An 18,541-nucleotide genomic window follows, 5' to 3' on the forward strand; every position below is an offset into this window, starting at 1 on the left:
ACTTGAAGGGATAAGGCATGCTTCCCTCCTACTAATCTTACCATCCTCTTCCCTAAAAACCAAAGGGTTAGGGATCAAGCATTTTACTATTTTTATTTACAGATTTACAGTCAATGAGAATATAAGCAAGCATGATGGCATTTTTTTAATCCATAAACCTGCCTTATACCATGAGACAGTAATGCTTCAAAAACTCATGTCTAGGCTGGATAAGAGCTTCTCCCAAGCTATGTCTTCTTACGAAGTCCATCTCTCATCTTCCATAAGTCATCTCTCCTCTCACGAAGACTTTCCTCAGAAGTCTTGCACAGGCATCCATTTAGCATGCCAGAAACAGTTCATCAACTAAGTGCATTTTGTAATGGGAAGAAGTAGCTAGCGTAGACTAACTATGTTATTTTCATGCACTTTTTCTCTGTATGTTCTTATAAGAACAGCTAAAAGATTCAGCGTGCAGTAATTAACAGTCATACATCAGCTTTTAACAGCAGCTGAGACATTCCCATTAGCCTCAGCAAGAACATTCACTATTCCTCATGTGCAGTGCCTTTCTATTACTGTGGAAAGAGAAAGCCAAGCCTTGAAACTTCCTCCAGTAAAGCACTTAATTCTGCTTTAAAAGAGTGTCTCCTGATTTTCTGCATATTTTAAAACTGTTTCTCCCAATGTACCCACTGTTTTCCCTCTCTAGGAGGGGCACCTTACTTTGAAACAGACAGAAGCTAGCAGCTATCAGTCATTGGAAAACATACCTGCAAGTACTGCAAGTGCATCATCAGGTAGTGTCACAGCTGTGCTCACCTACCACGTGTAACCACATGTATGCAAAACAAGCAAGTGCTCCTTCCTGGTCACAATTTCAGGGAGAATGGCTTCAATGCAGGCTCAAATGCCAACAGGAATAAGAGGTGCAGGGAAAAATCGGCCCTCACACACACCCCTTTCCCACAAAACCTAGTAGAAAACAGGCTAGAGGGAGGAGAAGACAACTTTCAACCATAAAGATCCAGCACTTCCTCTTTGTGAGGATGATGGAAAGAGCCTAAATGATGTCTGGGGTGCACTGGTGAGCTGACCATAATGAGGAAAACATCCAGCAGTTTTTGTGACAACAGCCATAGAAAACCTTAAAAAAAATCCAGAAACAAAGATTTACAGAAAAAAAACCCAAACCAAACCATTTTAATGAAATCTGCAGACTGGTTAAGGCTAAAATCATTTGAGTCTTGACTCATGCTGCTACCTCATTCGTGCTTTGTTTCAGTTCCACCCACTCCCCACATACCCACCTTCAATCCACCACAGCTACTTTAAATTAGTGTTTTCAAGAGTTTGTTTATTCCTTCCTGGTTCTTTTCTGCCTCCCAGAGGTTTCCACTGAGGAATAAGAGGAATTTAATATGTGGTAGATTACAACTATTTGTCAAACACAGCCTTGCAAGCATGTACGTGGCAGGTAAGATGAAAAAAAAATGAGAATCCCAGGAGGAGGTTAAAGATTAAGTATCTATCTTATGCTTCTCATAGCTCAAGATTGTGGAGAAAAATAGGTATTTTCAAATGGTTTGAGAACAATTCCAAGAGAGAAACTAAAAATTACAGGCTACTAAAAAGCAAAATTAGGTAACTGGCTATTTTTCATCCCATGTCATTAAGACAGTATCTGAATTGGGGGATTTCCATCAGGCAATTATCAAGCATAAGAAATTGCCACATTAGTTTCAGCGTGGAATGGGAGAATGAAGTGAAGGTATGCGCTCTTTAAGGGATATAATTACTAACATGGGCTATACCAGCCACACATACTAAAGCCCCCTCTGCATTTCATTCCTTGTATTTGCTTATGTAAAACTGGCTCAGGGAAACAGCTATCAGCTTTAGTAACTAGTAACTTCACTGTCTGGGGAGCAGGCAATAATATATGATGCACCAGATTCTGTTGCATTCCCCTGACATGGTATGACAAATATCTCAGAGATTTCAAGGCTTTTGTATCAGAGCCCATCACAAAGCCCAAGCAGATGTTGTATGAAGTGTTATTGTTCATTACACCTTGCAAGTCGTGGGCTCTTGACAGATGTGCTGGAGCAGATCCCTGTGCTTGCACCAAGAGTTCTCAGCTCCAAATACTCCCACTAGTCATCTCTCTTTCCTCCTGACTTTTTTATTAACACATGCCTAAGCAGCTCAAGAAAAGCATTTAATTTCCCACAAGGGAAGCTGCATGTGGCAAACTTACTTTCAGCTCTGTGCTTCACAAATACAACTCATTTTACACTTTTGTTTGGGAAAGTAGGTGACATTTATGTCAACACAGTTCTGGTCACAAAAGCCTAAGTTTACATACAAATAGCAATCTTTAAAACCTTCCAGAAGTCATTCCTTCAAAAGAAATCCAAAATAAGATACAGAAAACACAATCAACAAGAAAATGACAATTATTTTTGTAGAGAGCTTAGGAAAATGTACTGAAGATCCAGCCAGAGCTCTGGTTCAGACTTGCATAACATTTGTCAACAGTGAGTGCCCAGGACTTCATTCCAGCAAATCCTGACAGAGGTTTCTGGAACCTTGAACTTTAGAAGCTTTGAAAAGACATCTTAAGTTGTGGAAAGCACTCTCACATCATGAAACATTAATGTCCTATCAGAAACCCAAAGCGTTAAAAAATCCAAACAAACAGTGGGGAATCTGTCTTAAAGTATTCCTAAGATGCAACAGCAGCTGTTCTGCCAAGCAGGCTCACAAAGGGTGCAGGCAAAAGACTGAAGGCAACCAACACTCACTTTCACCCAGCAGCTTCACTGATGCACACTCAGCATTAGAACTTTTAGGAAATTATGAATTTCCTAGCATGCAAGCTGACAAAAACACAGACTAAAAGGTAAAGCAAAAACTAGACATCAGAGAACCCCAGTTAACTGTGCCTTGCTGGCAACAGGAGTCAGATTCCTCTTAAGTTAGCTCCATGGCTCCAGCTCAACAAAACCACCAGTAAGCCCAGATGTATGTTTCCAATATTAAGAAAACCAGCTCACTGCTCCAAACGTAATCCTTCCCTGGCTAGACTCCCATCATTTACTCTGGTGTTTGGATCTCCCAGCCAGCTGTGTTGTTAACACAAGGTGTCCTTTCTGCCTGTCACTCCACAAAGCAGCACTTGGAAGGCAAGCCAGCTGCTTCCTTACTCCTGAGGCACCAACAGAGCACGTTTTGCCCTGTTTACCTTCAGTGAAATCCCACTGTCTGATTTATGCATGGCTTAGACTGGGACAATTCTTGTATTTTCTTCATTGACACTGAAGCAATGTATACAAAGATAGTGTTTTAGGCTGCAATATGCAATGATAACTCTGTGCAATTAATAAAACATTAAAAAAGCCATCACAAATTCTGAAGGAGTACCATATGCTGGATACTCCAAATCAGTTCATAACTTCAGCCTTCCTCATGACCCAGGTCCCAGCTATATTTGAACAACGGTCCTTTTCTACATTTTTCTCCCCAGGCAAAAAAAACCCCCAAAAAATAGAACCAAACATTAAGTGTAAACACATTCCTCAAAGTCAGCTTTTGTACATATAACTTTAAGCTGAAATTCATGAGTGTCACATCCACTCAACTGTCAAAGCATTAAAAGACACACAAAACTGACGCACAGCAACACACCAAGGTTTATATGACTCAATAGCTTCCTCAGGCACATCTTTCTATTAATGAAACATAAGCTCCATTCACATTTTAAACTAGTGATAGTGAAACAGCTCCAAAACCAGGGAGAACAAAAGATTTTGAATTCTCATAGTTCTTTTTGTTGTTTGTAAATGGTTCCCAAGCCACAACTCCACAAGCAAGCTTTTGAGCCTAAAACCCAAGAGACAAATAATTACTGAGACAGACACTGCCAAAGGAACAAGACAGAGCAACAGCAGAAAGTAACGAACAGCTGAGGACTCGGTGGAACATAGGATGCTATGTATTTGTTACAATAAATGGTGAAATCTTCTCCCCTGTTGTTTACAGGGAAGGGATGTAAGGGAATTTTGATTGGCACAGCCATCCCAGCACCCTAGTTGTCAGAAGTTCACACCTGCCCACAGAAGAAAAGTTGTGAGAAGATCAGGAGAGTTGGATTCCTCCCCCAGTACAGTCATGCTGAGTTCACTTCCTCTGGGACATAAGCTATGTTGAATACAACCTGGAAGAAGACACCTTACAAGATGAACATGATGGCCAAGAGCCACCATGGCTCTGTTGCATCCTTTGGCCATTTTGGGTATTAACCCACAAACCCTCCCAGCCCTGGCTTCTGCATCTGGACAGAGCTTCACAGGCTCAGCTGAGACCTATTAGTTTAATACAACATTCTTCGATGTCCCACACAGAGACTGAACTGTCTTTCCTTACATTTGCTGACCACAACCCAAACCTAGAGACACACCCAAACAGATTTTAAAGACCCAACCAGAAGAACAGAAAGGATTTTGATTTCCCTGGACAGCTCAAATCAATCTAACCACAAGTACCCTGGAGAACAGCCCCCAAATGTGCCACAGCGTACCCCAATCAGCCTGGCACTTCAGCGAGATGCCATGTGTTCCAACAGGAGCAAGCATTGACTCCACACTTCAGGGAAAAAGCACCTACATTAAAAGTACACTATAAGCAAACACATACATCTTCTGCAGTGTTAACACTGTGGTGACATGAAGAGTTCAATTTCTTTTTTGCAGGTGGACCTGAGCAACTCACAGACAAGCTGCTTATCTGTGAAAACTCTCAATCCCCCAGTGAGAGCAGCCCAAGGAGCTGCTCAGAGGAGCAAGGTGATGTGCCACCCTGGGGGATACGTTCACTGGGACCAGATATGTACATGTGTGTCTGAGGAGGGGTGAAGGGTACACATAGCTGGGATGTACATGGGGGAGGTCAAAAAGAAAAGAAATCCAGGAGTTTCAGTGTGAAGAACGCCCATCCTGTGGAGTGTGGTAATGTAACAAGCCATAGCAGCTCCCTCTGCAAATGATCTACCCCAGTGAAATTTCATTGCATACAACGCTCTCGCACTTCTAGAGAGATAAGAGTGCATTTACATCCAAATATCAATAGTAAAAGTACATTACGTGCAGTGATTCTGTGTCTCCCTGTGCCAGCTGTATATCTCAGGGAAAAAATCCTCTCTACAAGAATACACACCACTCAGGGACAAGGAATACAAAAGGATACCAAGAAGTGGGCTTCACTGGGTTTATTTGAAATTTATTTTAACCTTACCATGAAATGGACTTCATTTTTTTTAGAGTAATGACTTCAGATATTACTAAATACTGCTTAGAGAAGCTGTAGATGACCCATCTCTGAGTATTCCATCCTTGAAAGTGTTCAAGGTCAGGCTGGACAGGGCTTTGAGCAAGTGAAAAAGTGTTCCTGCCCATGGCAGAGGGGTTGGACTAGATGATCTTTAAAGGTCTTTTCCAACCCAAACCATTCTGTGAGGAGAGACGTTTTAGCAGGGCCTGTTGCAATACGGATAATGGTTTATAATTAAAAAATGGAGAGTTCAGGTTGGATGTAAGGAAAATATTCTTTACAATGAGGGTGGCAAACTACTGGAACAGGTTGCCCAGAGAGGTGGTGAATGTACCATCCCTGGAGACATTCAAGGCCAAGCTGGATGTGTTTCTGGACAACCTGATCTAGTTGAAGATGTCCCTGCTCTTTGCAGAGGGGCTGGACCCTTGAAGATCCCTTCCAACCCAGACTGTTCTGTGATTAGATAGCATTAATCTTGAAAAACAAAGGCCATAGGAAAATGCTGTATATAAACAAATAAATGATGCTTGCAACGTGACAACTGCTGGAATCACAACACATGGAAGCAAACATGAAAAAAAAAAATAAAAAAAGGTCCTTGGCTTCAGAAAAGTAATTCAAGTCCTCTAAACACTGAAAGTGACCTGAAGATTTCAACTGGTTTAAGAAATTCTAGAAACACTCCGAAGACAAATAATCAGCCACTGCTAGAGTTCAGCCCTCTCAAGTACATTTTTCTAAAATGTAACATTTCAAAATCTATCAGACATATCATAATTCACACATGGGACTGCAGCTTTCCTGTATTACTGAACCACTTGTTTAAAAAGAGAGCTAGAGGGAGAATTCATAAATATGGTAAAAAAACAAATTGTTTAGGATACTGGGAAATATGTGAAATGCACATTTTCTCCTCCACACCTCTCTCAGACACAAAGGGTTATAGTGAGAAGGCAAAATAAAGTACTTTTTAATAGCCTAAGCAGGTGTTACAGAGATAGAGAAAAGGCAGCAGTATAAAATTTTATATTTCACAGGTTTTAAGGGAAGATAAACTTAGTATTAGTTTCCTTTTTTTGTAGAAATGAGGTTAAATATATTTGAGGTACAAGACTGAACAGAATACGGACTACACCACTTGGCAACTGAAATCCAGCCACCCTTAATGAGTGATATTAACAATTTTACTATTTACTATTTTTACTATTACTGTGATACACAATAGACTTTAGCTCCTGCCTGAACAAAATGTATAGCTGAATAGAAAGAGAGAGGACTGATTTTCTTTCAGGCTTTGCCCCTAGTGGTCTGTAAGAATAAAGCCTGTTTTAGGGAATATTTAAACCTACTTTGGACACCTTTCACTTAAAAGCGAGGACTGTTTCTACAGGTGTAGAAGCCCCTAAAGTGGAGCTCCTGAGGTTACTGCCTCCAAGGAAGGGATGGTTCATTCTGGGATGGAGCAGCAAATACTGTTGGGGGATCTGGATGTGCTGCAGAAGGCATGAAGGATAGGTGACAGCCCTGGCACAACACCTTGTGACGCCTCTGGGAACTCCTGTGTCTGCAGGCTCCGTTAGGCAGCACTTCCTGCACAGGGACTCAGAGGGATGAGATGCAAACCCACATGAAGACAGGCATCGTATCACCCCCGTTTGCACACAGTGCTCTCCTCTGTACCTCTTTAAAAAAAAAACAACCAACCAAAACACAATATATGTACACACCCTGCTCCAACCACTTTTCTTATTTGAAAGCAACAGTTTGGGGAGTACAAAAAGAAAAGGCCTAAACTGATGAAAACACAGTCCCCAAGAAATTACACTGTATTATGCTTGTGAAACTTTTAGAAATAAAAACCTTTTGCATTTTCTATTCATTTTATAAAACAACAGTCCCCCGTTCTCCCCACTTCCTAGATAAGACACTATATTTGGGAGAGCATGTGCCATGATGTAAGACACCAACATGGGTTTTCTTGCACTGCACTGGTCATCAGTAACGAACTTCCAGCCAGTGCTGACCCTGACTGGTGTTGACTTTCAGAAGCACTGAGGGCCAAAAGCCCAATGAATATCAGTGGCCACGGTGGGCTCTTGGCACCTCCAAAAAGAAAAAGAAAAATCAGCCTCAGCAAGCCAGTCCTACACAAAAGTTTTGTGCAAGCAAGGACAATTCAAGTTGTCCTGATAACAGTCAAATGCACCCTCGCCATTGGATCAGGAAGCTCAATACAGCACTGCGCTCCAAACAAGTCCTGGTTAGATGGTCACATTGGCCTCAGCCTAACTAATGCCAAGGCAGCAGTTATACAATGGCATAAACAAAACATCGTATTCATGGAGGACTGGATCCACAGCTGACAAAGGCTTCTTTTTGCAATTTCTTTTTGTGACTTCTTTCTGAAGTACTTCATCTGAAATTTGTGCTAGAAGTCCCCTCTCCTGACTGACCATGCCATCACTGCCCAGCCAGCCGCTGCTTGATCATCCAACAACGTTTCTAAGCAAAGAAGTCATCAGACATTGGAGTTTTGTCCTATCGCTGTTATGAGGAAAACGTTTAAGAAATTTTTTTTCTCTCCACTCCCCCCTTCCCAACTGCTACATTCAGGACAAGGCAGTCTATACCAACACAAAACACACATTTCAAACACTTGCACAACCTGCAAGACTAACTTTAGTGGTTTTCTAAGATTTTAGGACTAAAATAAAGATTTGCTTCTCCTCAGGATGAATCCCTCTCAAAGATTTAAAACATTTTGATATTAAACCCCTAGCAGCTTAATTTTCTAAAGAAAAAGCAATTTCATAGACTTGGCAGGAAAGACACTTAAGAACAATTTTATATGTGTCGTCTAACAAATTTTATCCTTCCCCAAGACATAGTAATCCAATGAATAAACTTCTTTTAATAATATTCAGAAACATTCCTTTCTATCTTTCACTCTTTTATCCCATTCCAACATTTATTTGACATCAACCTATGGTAATACAGTAACAGTATTAAGTGGATACTAAGATACAGACATGGGAAAAGTTGTCAACATCACTGTTTAATATCAAAAGTTTACACAGAGAAAGAGCTGTCTAAAAGGTGTCAGAATATGCACACAAAATATAAGCTTTTTGGTGCCAATAATGCAGCTGGCTTGCTAGTTTCAGCCTTCAGAGCTGCAGAGGCAACAGGAATCAGTACTTCAACATGCATTGAAAGGGGTGTTGGAAACTTCAAAGAACTTAGTAAAAAGGCTGTAATACTACAGGAGTCTGATCTTCACTAAACTAGGGAACAAACTGGTTAATAATCATTTAGAAATTCAGGAGTTAAGTGAAGCGGATTAATTTAACAAAGTAGCAATTCTGTCAGCTTCCTTTAGTTTTGGCTGAGTAATTAATATTTTTTTTTCCTTTTCTTAATTAAAACCAGAGACAGCGCCAGCATCAGTATGTGCATGTTAACACACAGGCATGCACTGATGGCTCTGCTTTAGCAGCTGCAACCTCTAAGCAATGCCACACCACCGGCAAACTGGACCAAAGATACAGTTGCATTTTTCTTTTTTCCCAAATTTCATAACTTTAATTACTGCTTAATTAATTTGGACGTACTGCTGGTTGAAAGGACAGCTCGCAGGAAACAGCCCATGCCTGAAAGGATGAGAACGCTGAACGCGTGCGTTGAATATCGAGTGATCCATGTGCAGGATGAGTCCTTTCCTAGCCAGGGCCCCATTTCTGCTCGCGTTAGCACACTCACACAGCCGCTACCCTCCCTGTAAGTTGGGGAACAGAAGCCGCCCAACTCTCTCCACTGCACAGACCCCAGAGTGGAGGCAAAAGCGCACCGCTTTATCCCAACGTTCCCCAACGCTCAGAGCACAACAAGCGCCCTCAACCCTTCCCCATCCCGAAAAGGCACGTCCGCTCTCCGCCGTGCCCCCGAGGTGATCCCTGCTCTCACCAGCCACACTGCACCCCACGGCAAAGCTGAGCACGCCCAGAGGGCTGAGAGGGACCCCGCGCCCAGCCTCGCCCGAGGGGAAGCGGCGAACTGACCGAGTCACTACCCGGGACCCGAGGCTGCCCTGCGGCGCTCCGGCCCGGCCCCACCGGCTGCCCCTGCCTCAGGCGTGCGGCGCAGACCCCAGCCTCAGCGCCGGCAGGACCGGGTAAGAAGGCACACTCCGGTCCGGCTGCGGACAACCGCCTCCAAGAAACTATCGCTCCGGGATCCTGTAGTACCGCCACTAATAGTAATTGATTTTTAAAGCCGAGAGCGCTCTGCAGCTCGCGTGGTCCCGCTACCCCGCCGGCCAGGAGCTCCCCGCGCCCCGCTGTGGCAGCGGCGCGGCCCGAACGGGATGGAGGGGCGGCCGCCCCCAGCCCGCTCTGCCGGGGCGCTCAACAGGCTGCAGCCCCACGGCAAGAGGCCGGGCTGGGGCTGCCACCACCCCCGGGGCTGCCCAGCACCTGCCCCTGCTCCTACCCCGCGGTCCCGGAGAGGGGGCTCCCCGCAGCCCCTCTCGCTTACCCATAGCCGGCTCTGGTCGCCCGGGCGATGCGGGGGAAACAGGGCAAGGACTCGCTCAACCGTGCCTCGCTGAACTGCGGGAGACACACACTGGCGGGCTCCGCTCGCCTCCGGCGGCTGCGGCGCGGCGGGAGGGGCGGGGACAGCCCCGCCTGCCTGCTCCGCCCTGGGGGAGCCCGGCCCGACACGGTCCGGCCCGGCCCGGCCCGGGGCAGAGTGGCGAAGCGCCGCCCCGCGGCCTGGTGGGGCACCCCTGCGGTGCTCCTCCTGCCCGGACCCTGCTGCAGGGGTGTCCCTGAAGCTGGGGCTTGCTTTCGTATGGTGTCCCCGGTTTCCTCCAGCGTTTTACCGTTCGCCCTCGGGAGGCTTCTAGGAAGGAGCCCCCGGGGCCAGGCTGGTTCCCTGCTCCTCTACGTTTCAGGCTCTTGCCCAGGAAATGGGGCTAAGGGCATCCTTGACCTTCAGAGGCTTCTGCTTCTTGATGTTCCTCCACGGCAAGGGCACCATGTGCGCAAACATAACATTACTTCATTAATATCTATATTTGTGTTCAGCAACGTGATTCTTATCTTCACTGCCTCTTCTGAACCTATGGATGCTGGTGTACAGCGTTACATAGCACTGCGGTAGCTGCCACCCAGGTGATGTTCCTGCCACACAGCCTTGCCTGCCTGTGCTTGCAGTGACTTTTTAATTTCTTTAAGCACGGTGAGAAATGTATCTTAGCTTTTGGAGAAACCAAAGAGAAGGGTATCCAAAAGTAACACACCAGAGAGCTTGGGGGGCCAGGAGTGGCTTCTCTCCTGAGAGCTTACCAGCAAAACCCCTTCATACCTGGATGTGTAGGAAGGCAAGAACAGTTGTGTTGTAGGAGTGAGTCTTCACAGATGGAGGTGAAGGGTATGGAACAGAGTGGCAAAGTTGTCTTTTTTCTGTTTAGTTTCTTCTCTAAGTTGGATTTTTACCATCAGAGCAATTTGATTCAGAGGCAAAGGCCAGTTCTTTAGTCAGAATAAATGCATGTACAGTAACTAATATCAATCAGGTTGTGCTGATTTACATTAATTGGGTAATTGGCATGCATTTCCTCTGTCACAATAATAGTACCACAATTTTCTGTTATTTACGTGAAGTATAAAGAGATATTTAATCTTCTCCCATGATTATTAACAAATTGAACTATTAAATTATGTAACCATACTATTCCCCTCTAAAGAAGATCGATTGCTTAAGAACATATTAATAAAACATGAAGGCAAAGGAGCGACAAGTCTGACCACTCATTTTGAGGGAAATTAGTTCATTCTTTGCAATTTCAGCCCCCAGCTCTTGAAGTACTGTGTGCAGTCATCTGAAATCTGTGGGACTAGTTGCTCAAGGGAATTTGGTCAACAGAGTCAGCACTGTCCAGATTAGGTTTGCATACTTGCACCAAGGTATGGAGTAGACATTTCTTTGGTAGCACAGGACTTGTCCATATTAACACATATGCAGTGAGAGGAGGGACTCACTTTCTGTCATTCTCAGAAATGTTGGTTGTTTTACTATCCAAAGAGTAAAGCAAAGAACAGCTGTCCAAATATTGGTTACGGCTCAGCAGTCAGTGGGGATTTCCACTCACAGAGATACTGACTCTCTGACAAGTGAAGAGAGAAGCTGACAGGGCTGATGTTAGAAATTTTGATTCTTTAAGCAAAAAAGCAAAACTACACTACAGTACTCAAATGAGGTCAAGAAGGCAGGGATGCTTACCTGGAATTTCTGCTAGGAATAGAAATTGATGGATTTAATTTCAGAACTAAGCTATCTGTAGAAATAGGTACTTCCCTAGTTGGGAAAGTCTTACAGCTGGATTCCGGTCCATGTTCTTACTCTTTTATCTAGTATATAACGGGAAGGAGAAAGGCTGGAATGTGTAGCATTTCAGCCAGTCTCAGTGGCTGAATGGCTCCTTGGGTGCTATAGCTGGTAGCCCTAAAGGAAGGATAAAGGCCTGCTATAGTTTACCCTGGAAGACAGATAGATTGATCCAGACAATCTTGTCACCAAGGGATCGTAAAACAACCTGGTGCCATTGGAGATTTGATATGAAGGTGGAGGTCAGAATTCTGCACTGATTAATGTCATTCATTGTCTATGCTAGGTGCTTGAAACCTTTCCATATCTTGGGTAACAACCTGCAAGCACTTCTTTATTTGTAGAGAAATTTGTAGTGTTACCCTAATACTAGTGTGATGATACCAGGTATTTCAAGAAATACCTTCACTCCCTGCAGCAATATGCTTGGTGTATCTTCTAATCTGGTGTGGAGCAGTGTGTTCTTCTCTAGAGAAGTTTTAAAAAAGCCTCCTGATTTGCAGAAGAAAATTTAACTTCTATCTCAAGGTCAGGGAGAGGTAGGATGGAAAGGGAGGGCCTCATCAGTGATAACTGAGGGCATGGTATCAGCCTGAAACTCTGCATTTTACTGTATTTGACCATTTCTAGCAATCAGTGGTGAAACTGATTTCAAGAGCAAGTGAAGGCTTGTTGCATATAATTATTTTTTGTTGTTAATTTACCAGGCTCCATCCGTTTCCCTACTTCTTCAGTGGAGAACACCCTAGCTCTAAAATTAATCCCTATTTTCTCTGTGGACAGAACAGTGTGGTAGGTGCTGCTACCTTATTACTTGTCTCTGTTTTCCACCCTTTCTGTCTTTCCTCAGGCTGTCTAACTAGACAAATTGCCCTAGCTACAAGGAACCTTCCCCATTAAAACCAGAATCAAAGGCAGGATGTTTCCACTTAATGTTTTAGCTTCGATTAAACATTACGCAATATTAAAGACAGTGGTCTAGTAAAAATATCTTTCAGTGGGACACCTGCTTCCGTGGGTCTTCAGCTCACACAGTGTCCTAGCTTTGGCTGTAGGTGAGCCCCCTTCCCATGGCTCCCTCTGCTAATAGTGAAGCTAGTGGTTAATTGTAAATATTACTTCTTCTGACTACTACACAGGCAATACCAGTTCCCAGAGTGAGTGTATAGGGTACCACTCCTACACTTGATTTTGCAAAAATCCTGCAAATCTCCAAAACCTTATAAAATCAGAAACTCATAAACCAGTCCCCTTTTGAATGTTAACACAAGTGTATTTTAGTTTTAAGGAAATCAAAAGTGATAAAATACAGTTTTAGTTGCAGTGAGTGCTCTCTGTGGCCTTTCTCAAGGGGGTTCATCCATCCTCTCTGCCTTGAACTTTTGTGATTTCACATACAGTTGAGCCATGCTGGGGTTTTTCTCTCCCATGTGATCTTCTGTTCAAAGTGGCGGTTCAGAGGCCATGGATATTAAAAAAGAAGTAAGATGACAATTGGATCACTTTATACTCTCATCTGTGCACAAAAAAGTGGTGACCTTTTCATGTTTTAAACTCAACATCTCAGTGTAGATGAAGGGGAATGACTCATGCTCTCCTATGTTATTTGTACCTTTTGTGTGAAGCTGATCCATTTCAAACTCCAACTGGTGCTACCAAACCCCCTTCTCAGTGCTCACTGCAGAGAGCTGTTTGCAAAGTTCATCCAAGCAAAATTGTACTGATCATGGGTACTGTGTAGTCTGGGGTAAAGAGAGAAAGGAAAAGATAAAAAACGAGAAGTAATTTGATATAGTTTAGCTAGCATGCAGGTATTCCTTCTGAAATTTAACATGTAGGTGCAATAGATAGTGTAAGGAATAAATATTCTTCAAAACCAAAACTGTTTATTACCAAGTAGGTCATATTTCCAGGAACTGTTTCTCAATATGCAAATACAAGCACTGATTGCTTTAGAATAGATATAATTATATATTCAACAGAATGCATATTTTTTCCCAATGAACCATAGTTGATTTTATCTGAAAATTAGTGATTACCATTTTGGTGTTAATTACGGAGTACTGAATACATCTCCAGTGTTCAAAGACAGACTCATCTCTGTTGCATATCCCCAGGTCACTTGTGGAATAACCAACAACACTTTGTGATTTTAAAGGTACAAAAAAGAAAAAGCAAAAAAACCCTAGAAGATATAATTTAAAATGAAGGATTAATGTTTAGATCAGGATCTCTTACCTTACCTTACCTTACCTTACCTTACCTTACCTTACCTGAAGTACAGTATTTTGCACTTCTGTGTGTAGATACACTGTAAGTGTCTGTGAGAGACTGGGCCTGGGTAAAGACCAAGAGAACAGTATTGGGTGGTTTTATTCTGTATACATATACTTGCTTCTGTGTCTTTCTCTCTCTGCATGTCAAACAGGTAACCCACAGCTGGTAGAGGATCATGTAGGAGATAATATGAGGTCTGAAAGAGTGTGGATGGTCTCAGTAAGGCATTATTCAGAGTGGAAAGCTTGTGAGTGAAAGAGTAACAACTGAAATGGATGCTTGTTACACAGAAAAAATACAAGTCAATACAACCTCTCCTTCTATGTGCAGCCCACCTCATTTCATCCTTCTCGATAGATCTGTGAAATGTGGATGAGAGATGCTGACAACCCTCTCTCCAAGTAAGGGAGAGAAAAGTCTTACATCCTGCTATGTGAGTCATGATAAAATGATCCCTGTGAAGGCATTTTTCCATGTGCCTCATTCTAAAACATTTATGCTCAAAAACATGCTTGAGTTTGGTCAGAGCTGATGGGCTCAGTCTAGCAGGCCTGGCTATAAACATTTACCGAAGTGGTTTACTATGATCCTGTTGTGGGGTAGGACTGTGGGGGCTGGAGAGACCAACTGAATGTCTTTAAGAGGAGCTGACTCAAACATATGGATTATCCAGCATTTTCATTAGTACCAGCCAGGAGATCTTAATGTGGAATAATTTGCAAATGAAGAAACCAGACAGGAGCAAGATGCATACCCAAGGAACACGAGCGTTAAACTTCAGAACAGCATCTGTGGGAGTATAGATGTACTCATTGCAATATCCTGAAAATAATTGCATACATATGTATGTTAGCCCCGCCCTCCTGCGATATCAATGGACTTAACCTGAGTTTTATGTTGAGTTGCAAATTAAGGGAATAGACTTTATTTTAAGAGTGTTGAACACATGGCTGCCATCCAATAACTTCAGTATGGCACCCACCCAAGAAAGTGCTCCAAGGCAGCCTAATCAGGACAGAATTCCTGGCAAAAGCGCGTTTGGAGACAAGGCTTGCTCTCTTTTTCCAAAGTAGAAAACTCCTTTGATGGCAACCACAGAGAGAATTTAAAAACATTCTCAGGTGCCCCTTTTTTTTTTTTTTTTTTTTTAACTGAAAATCACATTCTAAATGCTGGAAAGGAAAATTGCAGGACTCATTTTAACACTTTTCCGGATCCAGTTGGGCAGTGAAGGCTGAGTAACAGCCAGCTGATTTCATTTTACTTCTCATTTTTTCACTTCTGTCAATAGGCACCAGCCTGTAACTTATCTGTAATATAATAAAACTCCCACAGGCTCCAGCAGGACTACAATTTAGGGTTAAACTAAATCAGGTTTTAATTCAGCTTTGTAAACATGAATGGTGCCTAGGACTTAAACTGTATCATAAAGCTGAGCTAAATTCTCTTGTAATGCTTTAGTTTTCTACTAATATACATTCCAAAATGCTGGTTTGGGCTTTCTGTTGGTTTTTCTCACCCTGCACACACTGTGCTTTATTGCTTCTGTACTGCTCTTCACACTTAGTACAGTCCAGTTCTAGCAAATGGTTATACTCAAAAGCTGTGGTTTGTGGCAAAAATGTGATGTGTTGGAGGAAAGATGGGAATGACTCAGTAACTCAGCAGTGGAGTAACTTGCTGGCTTGGCTTGCACAACAGTGCAGAAGAATAGTTCAAACAGGCTGTGGAGGGTGTGTGTCCTCGGCTGTTGGAGCTATGGTGGCAGGTTCTTCTTCATTGGTAGGTAATGGAAATAGGACTAAGGGGTGATAACATCCTTCATCAGCTCTGTGAGGTGTGTTTTTGGAAGGAAGATGTGGCTTCAGATCTGCTGATGTCATGGAAACACTTCACCTCCTTCTGACTTCACTGAAAGCCAAATGCATTAGACAAGCCAGAAATGCAACATTTGGGAATAAAAAAGCACAAGCCACTCTGGTCAGATGAGTGAGAGGCCTCCAGGAAAGCCCAACCAGGATGAATGCAACTGAGGAAATCGACAAATAACTATGAGATGGCATTTGATACTCAATCATGTGTTCAGAAGATTAATTTAACATCTCACTCCCTAGACTAACAAAAATGGTGTTCTTTCTTTCTTTAAAAAATCCAAACAGTTATTCTAAACATAAAGCATTTTCCAACTGTTTTCAGTCCAGATGCTGAATTTTTGCAAATCTCTCTTTTTTTTTTCCTAAGACTCATTTTATCTGATTTTTGTTAACTTGGATATCATGTTCAGCAAGTAGAAAAATAATACAACCCCCAGAGAGGAATGTAATAAAACTTTTAATTAAAGCCATATTAAACATGGGCTACTGTCTTAGGTGGATTTGGATTCTTACATTTTGTTGGTTTTTGTTTGTTTTTTTTTTTAATAAAATTCAGGCCAAATTCAAGTGTTTCTTCGCTGCCAGATAGCCTAGAATATTAATTCTGGCCTCCAATATTCCAAGAAAATAACTTATTTGAGTTTAAAAGATGAAAGGGCCACAGGCAAACCCAGCATCACATGAACATGGCAGATAAAAATGACCTAGGACTATTAAAGAAGATATGGAACCTGCAGCTTGGGAAATTATTCCCAAAAGACAATAGCACTTCTAACACCCCTTGGGCTTTCCCTTTTGGAGCCCATCTTGAAAAAGATGCTGAGATGTGTGCCCTTGCCTTGAAATAGTGTGTTAGGGCTCATGCATGTGAAAGCAGCAAGGGGATGATGCTGTGGTAAGCTGAGCGCCCAGAGCCCTGGTGGCAGCTGACGGGCAGGAGGAACAAGAGACAGCACCTAGCAAGGGTTTTCAGAGCTGCTGCATGTCTGCAGGAGAAAAGATGCCAAAACAAAGGTAGATGAGCCCATCAGGCTGGTAATCAAGGCAACAAACCAAGCAGGAGGCAGGAGAACGTACAGAGAGGGAGGCAAGGCACTGGAAACAAGCCCACTGAAGGAATCGGGGAAAGTGATGAGCAAAACAGGAGACAATGGTTATATTTCAGAGAATAAAAAAAAATCCCAACCCAAACAAAACCCCCCAAAAAGGTCTTGTTACAGCAATTTTGAAGGCACCAGGTGCTGCTCCAACTGCAGTGACATATAGCCACATCTCTGTAGCAACTGGCTGCATGATCTAGGTTTGTGTCCTTCCTTTCCTAAGACTTCCACAGGTTTTGGACCCTACTATTCTATTAAAAATTCCAGTGGTAAAGTTAGAAACCTGTAGCCATTAGTATAATGGGAGATCCCTAGAGAGAAAGCAAACACTGCTACGTAGAGAATTTATTAGCAGCAGGAATAGAAGCCTGTATCAGCACTTTACTGGTGGATAAATCAGTGGGTTTGCTAATGATGTTTCTCTTGATTGAATTGGATTTGTAAGAGAGAAATGCAGCTGCAGACTGAATTGCTTTGTATGATGAGAATAATGAGTAGCCAATCCCGAAAACCCAGGGTTTCTGTGTATATGGGGATAACTTAGCTTCCGTTCTTGTTATTATTTTATATGCAAATCAAATTATCAACGCCTTTATATAATTGCTTCCTGGATCACATTTATTTTAGAATTTTTTTTGCCTGTTTGTGTGCAAGAAAAATTTCTTCCCCTCTTTTTAGCAATGGTTTTACACTAAATCCTAGTCCTGCTGGAGCCTGTGGGAGTTTAATATATTATAGATATGAAACATTCAGAGGACATTGAAAGTGAACATAAAATACTGGAATTGCCTGTGGTTACAAGAGTGCTATTATTTGTTTGGAGATAGGGCTTGTTACCTTGTGTTATTATCTGCATGTTACATGTATGGGGGTTTTGCATATTTGATATTTACTTAACATGCACATGAGGTTCTTTTAACAATAATTTTTGGAGATGATCTGGCTAAGTGCCCTCATCACCCTCTTGGTAGGTTGTTCTCTGGGGTTCCAGCCAGTAAATCTCTATGTGTTTTAAGCTCTAAATAGGCTACTGCTCCCCCTCCAAAGATTCACACTGAGCTGAAGCAGTGCCCACTGGAAAAGTGGAAAACGGGATGCCAGCTGGCAAAGAGGGCTGAAAAGAGAGAAAAAGAGATAAACCCATTCTTAAAGTGAGAAACTGCCTTAGCAACATCCTCATGTGCTGGGTGGGAATAGATCATGGTTGCCTGGTTGGTCTTTCAAATGGCCAAGCTCTTAAATCACAGCTATGCCTTGCTGTTGGAGAGATGACGTTGACAGAGATGTACTGTTGAGACACACTATGAATTAAACAGATGGATTGTGAAGCCCAGGCTCTGTATCCAGTAATTGTTTCTCCCTCTAGGGGAAAGTCTTACAAAAGCTTCCCCTGGTGCTCAAAAGGATCATGGTGGTTTCACTGCATTGCAACTTTAGAAAGGCTGCTACTTTAGAAAGGCTTTGGTCAGTCGTTAAAACAAATGGGGATATTTACTGAGTGATTGGAGTCTACCCAAAGTGGGGAGAGAGGAACTGGCAGTAACACCTTCCCACCACTTGCACAGCAGTGAGGAAGTTTTGTGGTTT

General features: G+C 42.7%; 1 protein-coding gene across 1 annotated transcript in view; it reads right to left on the bottom strand.

Moving 5' to 3' along the window:
* Positions 1 to 9,968, bottom strand: part of GPM6B (glycoprotein M6B) — a 107,931-nt gene extending 97,963 nt beyond the window's left edge. Inside the window, exon 1 of the mRNA XM_034073625.1 lies at positions 9,847 to 9,968. Coding sequence (XP_033929516.1) covers positions 9,847 to 9,850 — 4 coding nt within the window. The 5' untranslated portion in view covers positions 9,851 to 9,968. The remainder of the gene's footprint in view (positions 1 to 9,846) is intronic.
* Between the last annotated feature and the right edge of the window lie 8,573 nt (positions 9,969 to 18,541).

This window comes from Melopsittacus undulatus, chromosome 2, assembly GCF_012275295.1.
Source record: "Melopsittacus undulatus isolate bMelUnd1 chromosome 2, bMelUnd1.mat.Z, whole genome shotgun sequence".
Classification (NCBI taxonomy): Eukaryota; Metazoa; Chordata; class Aves; order Psittaciformes; family Psittaculidae; genus Melopsittacus; species Melopsittacus undulatus.